The sequence below is a fragment of the Oncorhynchus masou genome, unplaced genomic scaffold (assembly GCF_036934945.1).
Source record: "Oncorhynchus masou masou isolate Uvic2021 unplaced genomic scaffold, UVic_Omas_1.1 unplaced_scaffold_5332, whole genome shotgun sequence".
Lineage (NCBI taxonomy): Eukaryota > Metazoa > Chordata > Actinopteri > Salmoniformes > Salmonidae > Oncorhynchus > Oncorhynchus masou.
In genome coordinates this window covers 7,501-22,410 of record NW_027011742.1, presented here as the reverse complement: position 1 = coordinate 22,410, position 14,910 = coordinate 7,501, and the positions used below count along the sequence as shown (strand labels likewise).

At 43.1% G+C, this 14,910-nt stretch overlaps 1 protein-coding gene across 1 annotated transcript; it reads left to right on the top strand.

Moving 5' to 3' along the window:
* The first annotated feature begins 2,025 nt into the window (after positions 1–2,025).
* Positions 2,026–10,833, top strand: LOC135535936 (retinaldehyde-binding protein 1-like). Its single transcript, XM_064962344.1, has 7 exons — positions 2,026–2,073; positions 2,813–2,941; positions 6,917–7,121; positions 7,700–7,878; positions 8,529–8,687; positions 9,094–9,204; positions 9,718–10,833. Exons 1-7 carry the CDS (start codon positions 2,062–2,064, stop codon positions 9,844–9,846), a joined length of 924 nt encoding a protein of 307 aa, XP_064818416.1. The 5' UTR covers positions 2,026–2,061; the 3' UTR covers positions 9,847–10,833.
* Positions 10,834–14,910: the final 4,077 nt, after the last annotated feature.

The following is a 14,910-nucleotide window of genomic DNA, read 5'->3' as shown; positions in this document are numbered from 1 at the left end:
GAGAGTCTAGTGTTGTATTAGATACAGCCTGCTAGCTATATAAAGAGTCTAGTGTTGTATTAGATACAGCCTGCTAGCTATATAAAGAGTCTGGTGTTGTATTAGATACAGCCTGCTAGCTATATAAAGAGTCTGGTGTTGTATTAGATACATCCTGCTATATAAAGAGTCTGGTGTTGTATTAGATACAGCCTGCTAGCTATATAAAGAGTCTGGTGTTGTATTAGATACAGACTGCTTTATAAAGAGTCCAGTGTTGTATTAGATACAGCCTGCTAGCTATATAAAGAGTCTGGTGTTGTATTAGATACAGCCTGCTAGCTATATAAAGAGTCTAGTGTTGTATTAGATACAGCCTGCTAGCTATATAAAGAGTATGGTGTTGTATTAGAGACAGCCTGCTAGCTATATAAAGAGTCTGGTGTTGTATTAGATACAGCCTGCTATATAAAGAGTCTAGTGTTGTATTAGATACAGCCTGCTATATAAAGAGTCTGGTGTTGTATTAGATACAGCCTGCTAGCTATATAAAGAGTCTAGTGTTGTATTAGATAGAGCCTGCTAGCTATATAGTCTGGTGTTGTATTAGATACAGCCTGCTATATAAAGAGTCTGGTGTTGTATTAGATACAGCCTGCTATATAAACAGTCTGGTGTTGTATTAGATACAGCCTGCTAGCTATATAAAGAGTCTGGTGTTGTATTAGATACAGTCTGCTAGCTATATAAAGAGTTGAGTGTTGTATTAGATACAGCCTGCTAGCTATATAAAGAGTCTGGTGTTGTATTAGATACAGCCTGCTAGCTATATAAAGAGTCTGGTGTTGTATTAGATACAGCCTGCTATATAAAGAGTCTAGTGTTGTATTAGATACAGCCTGCTATATAAAGAGTCTGGTGTTGTATTAGATACAGCCTGCTAGCTATATAAAGAGTCTAGTGTTGTATTAGATACAGCCTGCTAGCTATATAGAGAGTCTAGTGTTGTATTAGATACAGCCTGCTAGCTATATAAAGAGTCTAGTGTTGTATTAGATACAGCCTGCTAGCTATATAAAGAGTCTGGTGTTGTATTAGATACAGCCTGCTAGCTATATAAAGATTCTGGTGTTGTATTAGATACAGCCTGCTAGCTATATAAAGAGTCTGGTGTTGTATTAGATACAGCCTGCTAGTTATATAAAGAGTCTAGTGTTGTATTAGATACAGCCTGCTAGCTATATAGAGAGTCTAGTGTTGTATTAGATACAGCCTGCTAGCTATATAAACAGTCTAGTGTTGTATTAGATACAGCCTGCTAGCTATATAAAGAGTCTGGTGTTGTATTAGATACAGCCTGCTAGCTATATAAAGAGTCTGGTGTTGTATTAGATATAGCCTGCTAGCTATATAAAGAGTCTGGTGTTGTATTAGATACAGCCTGCTATATAAAGAGTCTAGTGTTCTATTAGATACAGCCTGCTATATAGAGAGTCTGGTGTTGTATTAGATACAGCCTGCTATATAAAGAGTCTAGTGTTCTATTAGATACAGCCTGCTATATAGAGAGTCTGGTGTTGTATTAGATACAGCCTGCTAGCTATATAAAGAATACACATAATTGTAAACAATGTAGTAAAACAGATAATGGACTGTATGAATGTCATCACTGTTTCAAACAGGCCTGAGTCTCAAATTGCATCCAATTCACTACGTAGTGAGCTATAAGGCTCTGGTCAAAAGTAGTGCACTATATAGGGAATATGGTGCCATTTGGGACACATAGAATTAGAAAACGTAGATACGTTTTGTTGGCAGCTGGATCAAAACATGTACTTCATGGGAATAATCCTGAAATGGAGGTAACCTAAAAATAGAAGGAGAATGAGATGGAAAAAAAGGTGTTAGGAGGAGAAGTGTAACAAATGCTGAGGGGGTTGAGATAGAGCGTAAGCCTGGGGCACAATAAATTCATTGTTTTATTTTTTCAAGCTGTCCTGGAATCCAATGTTCTCCAACCGTGAATAATCAAATCCATCTTATTTTCCAGTGAGTACGTAGCGGCTCTAAACAACTGAAGAAATGGCTGTCATGGTAAGTACATCGAAGCTCCTCTCTTGGTGTGCAACAGGCTTACATGCCCCACTGCAATAATTCAAACACATTCAGTGGTGTTTGTATTGCAGATCGATGTCAAAAGTATCAAGTCTGATGAATGTAGATATATGTTGAGCTTAAGAGTCAGTTCTGACATGTTCTGTTCAGGTGGTTATTTTTCATCCATTGCAGAGCAGAAACAATCTACCATCAAGGTCCTTAGGAGGATGCAATCCACAATAGATACTCTTACTACGTCATTATGTTCTTCCTTCACGGTCCACATCATGGTTAGGCAAACAGCAGAAACAGAATGACACTCAAAATGGCCGCCAGAAAAGCCCGGCCGTCAGGGAACGTTGACTTGAATGGGGATATCTGTTCTATAGATTGTGTTTCTAGGACTCCAACACCACATAACGTCCTGTGCCATGAACAATGGCAGTTCCACATTTCTCAGGCACATTAGCACTGGATGCCGTCAATCCCTGGCATTAACCCCTAATCACAGATTTCAGTCACAGGTTTACCAGGCTTTGCTGCGCTCATGTGAGGGAGATTAGCCAATGCTAACACTGAAGCCCATTGATACAGGCCTCCTTTTGGATTGAGTTTTTGAGCGTACGCCTTGGATTAAACTAGGTTTAAACCTCATTTTTGTAAGGTAGCCTTGTGAGCAAATGGTGTTTTTGTTGGCAAGTCATGATTGTCATTATCACCCCCTCTCTGTACGCAGAGTGGAACGTTCCGTATGGTGTCAGAGGAGGAGCAGGCTCTCAGGGCCAAGCTGGAGCGCCTCACGGTCAAGGACCACGGTCCCGTGTTCGGACTCTGTGCCAAGTTGCCTGACCACACAGTGCAGAAGGTCTGTGGTCACTGTCTCACACAAGCCTCACGCTGTAGATTCACTTCACATCTTAAGCCCTATCACAAACTCAAGTGCAACCACAAATCAAATCACATACAACTAGTGTAGACATTACAGTGAAATAATATACACGAGGAATAAAATGAAATACCAAAGAATGGAAATATATATACAGGGAGTAGCAGTACCAGGTACTTGAGGTAGATATGTTCACGAAGGTAAAGTGACCAGGCATCAGGTTAGATAATAATAAGGTATTTGAGGTAGATATGTACATGAAGACAGGGTAAAGTGACTAGGCATCAGGATAGATAATAATAAGGTATTTGAGGTAGATATGTACATGAAGGTAAAGTGACTAGGCATCAGGATAGATAATAATAAGGTATTTGAGGTAGATATGTACATGACGGCAGGGTAAAGTGACTAGGCATCAGGATAGATAATAATAAGGTATTTGAGGTAGATATGTACATGAAGGCAGGGTAAAGTGACTAGGCATCAGGATAGATAATAATAAGGTATTTGAGGTAGATATGTACATGAAGACAGGGTCAAGTGACTAGACATCAGGATAGATAATAATAAGGTATTTGAGGTAGATATGTACATGAAGGCAGGGTTAAGTGACTAGGCATCAGGATAGATAATAATAAGAGTATAAAGAACAGAGTAGCAGCAGCAAATGATGAGCGTAAAAGTGTGTGTGTGTATGTATGTGTGTTTGTGTTGTGTCAGTGTGTGTTATGTGTTATGGGTATGTAGTGTATGTGAACGTGTTTGGGTTTTGTGTGGGAGTGTCAATGTAGTGTGTGTGTGTGAATGTGTATATGGTTTGTATACAGTGCATTTGGAAAGTATTCAGACCCCTTGACTTTTTCCACATTTTGTTGCGTTACAGCCTTATTCTAAAATTGATTAAATAGTTTTTTCCCCCCTCATCAATCTACACACACTTCTGCGTTGTCTGGGCTGTGTGCTTGGGTTCGTTGCCCTGTTGGAAGGTGAACCTTCGACCCAGACTGAGGTCCTGAGCGCTCTGGAGCAGATTCATTAAGTATCTCTCTGCATTTTGCTCCGTTCATCTTTCCCTCAATCCTGACTAGTCTCCCAGTCCCTGCTGCTGAAAAACATCCCTGCCACCACCATGCTTCACTGTAGGGATGGTGCCCGGTATCCTCAGACGTGACTCTTGGCATTCAGGCCAAACAGTTCAATCTTGGTTTCATCAGACCAGAGAATCTTGTTTCATATGGTCTGAGAGTCCTTTAGGTACCTTTTGGCAAACTCCAAGCAGGCTGTCATGTGCTTTTTACTGAGGAATGGCTTCCGTCTGGCCACTCTACCATAAAGGCCTGATTGGTGGAGTGCTGCAGAGATGGTTGTCCTTCTGGAAGGTTCTCCCATCTCCACAGAGGAACTCTGGGGCTCTGTCAGAGTGACCATCGGGTTCTTGCTCACCTCCCTGACCAAGGCCCTTCTCCCCCGATTGCTTAGTTTGGCCAGGCGGCCAACTCTAGGAAGATTCTTGGTTCCAAACTTCTTCCACATACAAATGATGAGGCCACTGTGTTCTTGGGGACCTTCAATGCTGCAGAAATGTTTTGTTAACCTTCCCCAGATCTGTGCCTCGTCACAATCCTGTCTGAGCTCTATGGACAATTCTTTCGACCTCATGGCTTTGTTTTTACTCTGACATGCACTGTCAACTGTGGGACCTTATTTAGACAGGTTTGTGCCTTTCCAAATCATGTCCAATCAATTTAATTTACCCCAGGTGGACTCCAATCAAGTTGTAGAAACATCTCAAGGATGATCAAGCCTGTTTTCGCTTGGTCATTATTTAGCAGTCTTATTGCTTGGTTGGCTCGAGTCTTTGGCAATTTTTCGGGCGTTCCTCTGACAACACCTGATATAGAGGTAATTGGCTGGCAGGGACCTCGGCCCCAATGATGTACTGGGCTGTCCGCACCACGCTCTGTAGCGCATTGCGGTAAATGGAGATGTATTTGCTATACCAAGCAGTGATGCAGCCAGTCACAATGCTCTCGATGGTGCAGCTGTACAACTTTTTGAGGATCCGGGGGCACATGCCAAATCTTTTCAGTCTTCTGAGGGGGAAGACGCACTACCGTGCCCTCTTCAGGACTGTGCAGGTGTGTGCGGACGATGTTAGGTCCTTAGTGATGTGGACACCAAGGAACTTGAAGCTCTCAATTCGCGCCACAACAGCCCTGTTGATGTTTATGGGGCCGTGCTCTGACCTCTTTCTCCTATAATCCACAATCAGTTCCTTTGTCTGACTGACCAAAGAGAGGTTGTTGAGAGGTTGTTGTCCTGGCACCACACTGCTAAGACTCTGACCTCCTCCCTGTAGGCTGACCCATCGCCGTCGGTCATCAGGCCTAACACTGTCTTGTCGTAATGTTCAACTGGAGTCCAGACAACCTGTACAAACTCCCTCTCTGGTCTCCAAAAGAACAACACTTAATTGTGACAAAATTCTTCCCAAAAGGGCCATTTCTTTGCAAAGGGCAATGACAAAAACAATCATGACAGTGTACTGACAAGAACAGTCATGACAGTGTACTGACAAGAACAGCCATGACAGCATACTGACAAGAACAGTCATGACAGCATACTGATAAGAACAGTCATGACAGTGTACTGACAAGAACAGTCATGACAGCATACTGACAAGAACAGCCATAACAGCATACTGACAAGAACAGCCATGACAGTGTACTGACAAGAACAGCCATGACAGCATACTGACAAGAACAGCCACGACAGCATACTGATAAGAACAGCCATGACAGCATACTGATAAGAACAGCCATGACAGCATACTGATAAGAACAGCAATGACAGCATACTGATAAGAACAGCCATGACAGCATACTGACAAGAACAGCCATGACAGCATACTGATAAGAACAGCCATGACAGTATGACATGAACAGCCATGACATGAACATGTAACACTATCCTCTGCACACAGTACAATGAATGTCCTAAAAATGGACGCTCTGGAAGCTGGAACTTCTCCAGTTCTGAGGTTTTAGACCTCATCCGGTTCTGGGGTTGTAGACCTCATCCGGTTCTGGGGTTGTAGACCTCATCCGGTTCTGGGGTTGTAGACCTCATCCGGTTCTGGGGTTGTAGACCTCATCCGGTTCTGGGGTTGTCGACCTCATCCGGTTCTGGGGTTGTAGACCTCATCCGGTTCTGGGGTTGTAGACCTCATCCGGTTCTGGGGTTGTAGACCTCATCCGGTTCTGAGGTTGTAGACCTCATCCGGATCCTGGGGTTGTAGACCTCATCCGGTTCTGGGGTTGTAGACCTCATCCGGTTCTGAGGTTGTAGACCTCATCCGGATCCTGGGGTTGTAGACCTCATCCGGTTCTGGGGTTGTAGACCTCATCCGGTTCTGGGGTTGTAGACCTCATCCGGTTCTGGGGTTGTAGACCTCATCCGGTTCTGGGGTTGTAGACCTCATCCGGATCCTGGGGTTGTAGACCTCATCCGGTTCTGGGGTTGTAGACCTCATCCGGTTCTGGGGTTGTAGACCTCATCCGGTTCTGGGGTTGTAGACCTCATCCGGTTCTGGGGTTGTAGACCTCATCCGGTTCTGGGGTTGTAGACCTCATCCGGATCCTGGGGTTGTAGACCTCATCCGGTTCTGGGGTTGTAGACCTCATCCGGTTCTGGGGTTGTAGACCTCATCCGGTTCTGGGGTTGTAGACCTCATCCGGATCCTGGGGTTGTAGACCTCATCCGGTTCTGGGGTTGTAGACCTCATCCGGTTCTGGGGTTGTAGACCTCATCCGGTTCTGAGGTTTTAGACCTCATCCGGTTCTGGGGTTGTAGACCTCATCCGGTTCTGGGGTTGTAGACCTCATTCGGTTCTGGGGTTGTAGACCTCATCCGGTTCTGAGGTTGACTGACTGATGCGTTGTTGGTTCCCTACAGGCCAAGGATGAGTTGAATGAGACAGACGAGAAGCGGGCGTTGGCGGTCAAGGAGCTGAGGGGAATTATCAAGGAGACGGCGGATGCTGGGGACGTCCTGGCCAAGGGGGTGCTGGAAACCTTCGGAGAGAAGCCTGACGGCATGCTGGTCCGCTTCATCCGTGCCAGGAAATACGACGTGCCCCGAGCCTTTGACCTCATGAAGGGTGGGTCCCCACCAACTACTGTACTGTATGTAGTGCAGCTCAGTGGTAAAGTTGTCTGTCTATTTCATTAAAGCTGAGGTGATGTGTTAAAATTGTTTTATCTTCCAATGACAGGCTATTTACAATAGCCTGGTCCCAAATATATACATATTTTTTACCTTTATTTAACTAGGCAAGTCAGTTAAGAACAAATTCTTATTTACAATGACAGCCTAGGAATAGTGGGTTAACTGGCTTGTTCAGGGGCAGAGCGACAGATTTGTATGTTGCTCAGGGATTCGATCTAGCAACCTTTGGGTTACTAGCCCAATGCTTTAACCACTAGGCTACCTGCCACCCCAATATGTTGCTGTATAGCCAAGTACTGTTGGAGTTGTCAAGGGAGCACAAAAATATTTGGTACCCGGCTTAAGTCAGCTATGCACATGATCATTTTGAACCTTGCCATTGGAAGGAAATGCATAGTTTGATTAAACCCAACCAAGCAACATATGTGTGTTTTGAAGTTCCTGTCTGCTTAAGTCATCCTGACTTGGCCAGAGTCTATCTGATGTTGATGACCCTGTGTCCGTGTTCAGGTTATGTGCGCTTCAGGAGAGACTATCCTGAGCTGTTCGAGAACCTGACCCCCGAGGCTGTCCGCAGCACCATCGAGGCCGGCTACCCAGGCATCCTGTCCAGCAGAGACAAGTACGGACGCATCGTGCTGCTCTTCAACATCGAGAACTGGGACTACGAAGAGATCACCTTCGACGAGGTGTCTAGCGGGGACCTGGGTCCCCACAAGGCACCCATTTGAGATATATTGGTGGTCCCCACAAGGCACCCATCTGAGCTATATTGGTGGTCCCCACAAGGCACTAAAACATGACAGGAGCAATGTTTTCATAGACATACAGCAGCAATGGGAGATATTGATAAGTGTAATCAGGTGGACAAGCCCTTGATAATAATAACTTGAATTTAAATGTAAATATCTGTGGTTATCAAAAGGCCTGGCTCACGTTCAGTGAAGGAGGGAGAATGTGCTCAAAATATATATTTTTTTACAACTCTAAATGCATTTGTGTAGACGAGTTAAAAGGGGTGCTTGGAACCAAAAATAGATCACATAAAAATGTAAAATAAATAAAAAAAGGCCAACAATCACTTGATTATGATTTTCAATAATAGAAGCTTTGTCTTAATTGTCTTCTGGCCTGAAACATATGCCCCAGTGTGTGGTCTATTAAGTCATGTTGCTATGAAAGACAATTAAAACAAAGCTTCTATTATTGAAAATCATAATCAAGAGAGTGGTTTGGTTTGTCTAAATTCTTCTGAAATGTTGACAACTGTGTGACTGTGTGTGTGTTGTGTCACTATATGTGTGTTGTGTGACTGTGTGACTGTGTGTGTGTTCACCAGATCCTCCGTGCCTACTGTGTAATCCTGGAGAAGTTGCTAGAGAACGAGGAGACTCAGATCAACGGATTCTGCATCATTGAGAACTTCAAGGGCTTCACCATGCAGCAGGCCTCCGGCATCAAACCCACTGAGCTCAAGAAGATGGTGGACATGTTGCAGGTCAATTTCACAGACCCATTCCGAGGGAATACTGAGCAGAACATTACCTTATTAGGATACAAAACAATGGATTTTTAATTCATTTAAATCATTTTTAAACCAATGGATTGTCTTCCCAATGATGGCCTGAATTCTATTTTTATGGGCCTGAAAACTTTACCTGCACCATTGGTGGTAGAGGTAGGATCTGATTCTACTCACGCAGAACATTAATTGACTCTCTGGTAAAAGTGGTCATTGCTGTTTTTAGAAATATCAGACAATCTGTTCGACCTACATACGCTGAACTCTTTATGGCAAAGTTCAACTTTCCCTTTCCATTACTCGCGTGATAAGGATGCTTATGGCCATAGTGGTGGTGAGATCTGTAACTCTTTTGACCCTCTGTTCCACTTGTGTGTTTCAGGACTCCTTCCCTGCCCGTTTCAAAGCGGTCCATTTCATCCACCAGCCCTGGTACTTCACCACCACCTACAACGTGGTCAAGCCACTCATGAAGGGCAAGCTGCTGGAGAGAGTGAGTGAAACAGGCCCTGAGAGAGAACATGAAAGAATGAATTAATCATTTTGAGAGAGAGAGAGCGAGAGAGAGATGGGGAAATGTCTTATATCTCATGAGTAACACGATAAAACTATTTGAATCGACATCAAATAATGAAGGTGAATGGGATCCTAATCAACCGGTAATGGTAAATACACATTTTATTTGTATTTAACTACGCAAGTCAGTTAAGAACAAATTCTTATTTACAATGACGGCCTAGGAACAGTGGGTTTATCTGCCTTGTTCAGGGGCAGAACAACAGACTTTTACCTTGTCAGCGCGGGGATTCGATCTAGCAACCTTTCTGTTACTGGCCCAACGCTCTAACCACTAGGTTACCTGCCCTATGTAACTAAACAACAAGGTGAATGGGTTCTTAATCAACCGGTAATATACAGGTAATGGTAAATACATGAATACAAATAACAAATCATATTTGTTGAGAACATTGTAGTTCATAGGTCCAACATTCTGTCTGCCAATCAGGTGTTTGTCCACGGAGACGAGCTGGACAACTACTACAAGGAGTTTGACGCCGACATCCTGCCTTCCGAGTTCAACGGCAAGAACTCCAAGTACGACGGCAAAGCCGTGGCAACCAAGCTGTTCGACTGAACACGCCCTCCTCACCCTCCGCCACTCCTCCAACCAGACCGGGACCTCCACACAAACACAGACAGAAACTGGGAAAACATAGGAGTGTGGATTTATTAGAACATTAATATAAAAGATGAGTGTGGTATTGTACTGTTGGTGTTTTCCAAGAGTTATTAAGTATTAAACACCTAACAAAGCACTCCCAACAGCACAGAGAGGACTATATAGCCTTGGCTCTGGCCTTACCTGAGATACTTAACAGTCCTAACCATGGAGCTTTTCTCTGTGCAATCCATCTCTGCAACCTGGACTCAGGGGTAGAGGTAACATATAGTAAATGTGAAAACGGAACACTCCAATTCGTATGGTATGTATTAATTTGTGGATGTCCATCATACATTTCGTGTGATATGTTACAAATTCCAATTTGTTGTGGCTATCGTTAGCGTTAGCTAGGCTTGGGGTTAGTGTTAGGAGTTAAAGGGTTAAAGGGTTAAGTTCAGGGTTAGGGGAAGGGTTAGCTAATATGCTGAGTAGTTGCAAAGTAGCTAAAGAGGGGTAAGTAGCTGCAAACATGCTAATTAGCTAAAATGCTAAAGTTGTCCGTGATGAGATTGAAACACACTACCTTTGGGATGTTAGACGTTCACGTCATACCCCACCCATCCACTCTGACCAATCACCCTACAGTAACCTTCTGTTTTATGTAACCATACCAAACTTAACATATCATACCAATTTGAACGTCTCGGATTTACATTTACTATGTTACATCTAATCTATGAGACCAGGCTGATCTTTGACACATACAGCTAGCACTAGTTAAACCTGACAGGACCCAGTTCTCTATCCACCTCCCTTTTCTCCTCAGGGTGATACAAGGCCGTGACTCAAACAAGTTCCTGTCTCTGTTTGTTTTTGAGCGTACTAAGAGATGAATATCAGCAGTTTTATCCTCTGTGGATCAATGCAGAGGCATGAGCATGTCACCACATTTTGGACAATAAACTGTATGGAAAGAACCATGAATGATGACCATTTCTGTTCACCTTGGTTTGCAGGATATTTGCACACCAGGGTCTGTAGTGACAATATAAAAGAAGACGGCGGCCGGAATTCAATCAAAGGCGCATTTTCGACAAAACGCACCGCGCTGGTCGACAGTACTGCCTTTTTAAATGCAATAACCCTGACAAGTGAGGAGATCACATTCACGTTAAACACTGCGGATATCTGCTCAAGAACAGAAATACCTTTAAAAGTAAAGTGCAGTGCTTTTGTTTACAATGCGCCTTTCATTGAATAGCGCATTTGGAGCTGAAGCGTCAGAGGAATGAGATTACTTTCTAATCAATACAATTTGACCACTAGGGGGCAACATTTACTAAAGTAGGATATTCACTCAATGAGAGAATTCATCTGTTATGAGAACAAGGGCAACCAACATCTGCTGTAGCAAACAAAGAGTCAGAAATACTGTAACCATAATAAATATTTGAACCTTAAAGGGGAATTTCACCCGGGCTCTGCCATGGCATAAAGTCATTATTATTATTATTGAGAAAATATGTATCTTAATTGATAAATATTTGTATAATAAATACAAGTTTGTGAAAATATTTCTTTCTCTGCACATCAGGGGTCTGGAAAAATACTTTAAAAGTTTTACACAGATAGGAAATACTATGATATAATACTATTTACATGAACTATTGCCATTTACAACCAGACACGAGATTATTAAATCAAACATTACAATAAAGCTTCACTTCTCATTAATTTAAACCCACCAAGATTAGACTGGACCAAGGAATCAGGAATTATCATAGATATTTGTTTAGTGAACCAATTAACCCCAAGGATAAACTGGGACCCAAAATATGCCAGATTAATTCTTACACACCGCCCCAAGATTAAAATAGAATAATGTAAAAGATAACTAATGTAAAATATACTGTGTCTGTAAAATGTATATTGTATGTCTAAACTGGAAGTAGAAGTCCAAATATTGTTGTCCATTAGCTTACTCCAATTAAGGGAGGGTTAGGGGAAAAATTATAAAAGACAATATATTAAAATAAAGTAAAAACAAATAGAATAGAGTTGAATACAATGACAGTAGCGAACTTCAGTATAATGATAAACACTAGAAGATCCCTTCTGGAGAGCTCCCTACTAGAAGATCCCTTCTCGAGAGCTCCTTACTAGAAGATCCCTCCTGGAGAGCTCCTTACTAGAAGATCCCTTCTGGAGAGCTCCCTACTGGAAGATCCCTACTGGAGAGCTCCTTACTAGAAGATCCCTTCTGGAGAGCTCCTAACTAGAAGATCCCTTCTGGAGAGCTCCCTACTAGAAGATCCCTTCTGGAGAGCTCCCTACTAGAAGATCCCTTCTGGAGAGCTCCTTACTAGAAGATCCCTTCTGGAGAGCTCCCTACTGGAAGATCCCTCCTGGAGAGCTCCTTACTGGAAAATGCACTGTATCCCAGAGATCCATTTGTAGATCCGAACTCCACCAGTTACTAAGTTACAGTAAATGGTGATGTCCTTCGATTTGACGTTGTGGTGACAGTGAATATAATGTATGTGTCCGTCAATCAAAAGGACAATTTAATTAATGGCTACAGTGGGTTATTGCTTGCTATAACCACCTAGCCTCACCAACATTGTTTTTACAATGAGTTTATCTGAGAGTCCTAAAGCTGGTATCGTATCTCATGTACAGTACCAGTCAGAAGTTTGGACACACCTACTCATTCAAGGGTTTTCTTAATTTTTTACTATTTTCTACATTGTAGTATAATAGTGAAGACATCAAAACTATGAAATAACACATATGAAATCATGTAGCAACCAAGAAAAGTGTTAAACAAATCATAATATATGTTATATTTGAAATTCTTCAATAGTAGCCACCCTTGGCCTTGATGACTGCTTTCCACACTCCTGGCATTCTCTCAACCAGCTTCATTAGGTAGTCACTTGGAATGCCCCTAAAGCTGGCATGGACTATCATGTATCTCAAAGTGAGCAGAACACAGCCTAAACATTTTTTTTAAAGAGAGATCATAGTGATTTCTGTTTACTTACAACCCACTCACTCTATCAACACAAATCACCTCTGACACCACGGATAGATCTCAGCCCGTACGACACCCATACTCAGTCTTATAGCGAGAGAGAAAGACACAGAGAGAGAGACACAGAGAGAGAGACACAGAGAGAGACACAGAGAGACACAGAGAGAGAGAGAGAGAGAGAGACAGAGAGAGAGAGAGAGACACAGAGAGAGAGACACAGAGAGAGACAGAGAGAGAGACAGAGAGAGAGACAGAGAGAGACACACAGAGAGAGACACAGAGAGAGACAGAGAGAGAGACAGAGAGAGACACAGAGAGAGAGAGAGACACACAGAGAGAGACACAGAGAGAGACACAGAGAGAGACAGAGAGAGACACAGAGAGAGAGACAGAGAGAGACAGAGAGAGAGACAGAGAGAGACACACAGAGAGAGAGAGAGAGACAGAGAGAGACACAGAGAGAGAGAGAGAGAGAGACACAGAGAGATACACAGAGAGAGACAGAGAGAGACAGACGAGAGAGAGACACAGAGAGACACAGAGAGACACAAAGAGAGACAGAGAGAGACACACAGAGAGAGAGAGAGAGAGAGAGAGAGACACAGAGAGAGACAGAGAGATACACAGAGAGAGACAGAGAGAGGCGAGAGACACAGAGAGAGACAGAGAGAGACTTCTCATGCTTTGTTGATTTCAAAAAGCCTTTGACTCAATTTGGCATGAGGGTCTGCTATACAAACTGATGGAAAGTCGTGTTGGGGGTAAAACATACGACATCATAAAATCCATGTACACAAACAAGTGTGTGGTTAAAATTGGCAAAAAACACACAAACTTCTTCACACAGGGTCGTGGGGTTAGACAGGGATGCAGCTTAAGCCCCACCCTCTTCAACATATATATCAATGAACTGGCGCGGGCACTAGAAAAGTCTGCAGCACCCGGCCTCACCCTACTAGAATCCGAAGTCAAATGTCTGCTGTTTGCTGATGATCTGGTACTTCTGTCACCAACCAAGGAGGGCCTACAGCAGCACCTAGATCTTATGCACAGATTCTGTCAGACCTGGGCCCTGACAGTAAATCTCAGTAAGACCAAAATAATGGTGTTCCAAAAAAGGTCCAGTCACCAGGACCACAAATACAAATTCCATCTATACACTGTTGCCCTAGAGCACACAAAAAAACTATACATACCTTGGCCTAAACATCAGCGCCACAGGTAACTTTCACAAAGCTGTGAACGATCTGAGAGACAAGTCAAGAAGGGCATTCTATGCCATCAAAAGGAACATAAATTTCAACATACCAATTAGGATTTGGCTAAAAATACTTGAATCAGTCATAGAGCCCATTGCCCTTTATGGTTGTGAGGTCTGGGGTCCGCTCACCAACCAAGACTTCACAAAATGGGACAAACACCAAATTGAGACTTGCACGCAGAATTCTGCAAAAATATCCTCCGTGTACAACGTAGAACACCAAATAATGCATGCAGAGCAGAATTAGGCCGATACCCACTAATTATCAAAATCCAGAAAAGAGCTGTTAAATTCTATAACCACCTAAAAGGAAGCGATTCCCAAACCTTCCACAACAAAGCCATCACCTACAGAGAGATGAACCTGGAGAAGAGTCCCCTAAGCAAGCTGGTCCTGGGGCTCTGTTCACAAACACACCCTACAGAGCCCCAGGACAGCAGCACAATTAGACCCAACCAAATCATGAGAAAACAAAAAGATAATTACTTGACACATTGGAAAGAATTAACAAAAAAACAGAGCAAACTAGAATGCTATTTGGCCCTACACAGAGAGTACACAGCGGCAGAATACCTGACCACCGTGACTGACCCAAAATTAAGGAAAGCTTTGACTATGTGGCATAGCCTTGCTATTGAGAAAGGCCGACGTAGGCAGACATGGCTCTCAAGAGAAGACAGGCTATGTGCTCACTGCCCACAAATGAGGTGGAAACTGAGCTGCACTTCCTAACCTCCTGCCC

What these genes read in the sequence shown, in the direction of transcription:
- LOC135535936 (XM_064962344.1), top strand. An exon ending in AGCCTTTGACCTCATGAAGG is followed by an intron (nt 7,122 to 7,699) that starts GTGGGTCCCCAC and finishes GTCCGTGTTCAG; the next exon opens with GTTATGTGCGCTTCAGGAGA. An exon ending in AGATGGTGGACATGTTGCAG is followed by an intron (nt 8,688 to 9,093) that starts GTCAATTTCACA and finishes TGTGTGTTTCAG; the next exon opens with GACTCCTTCCCTGCCCGTTT.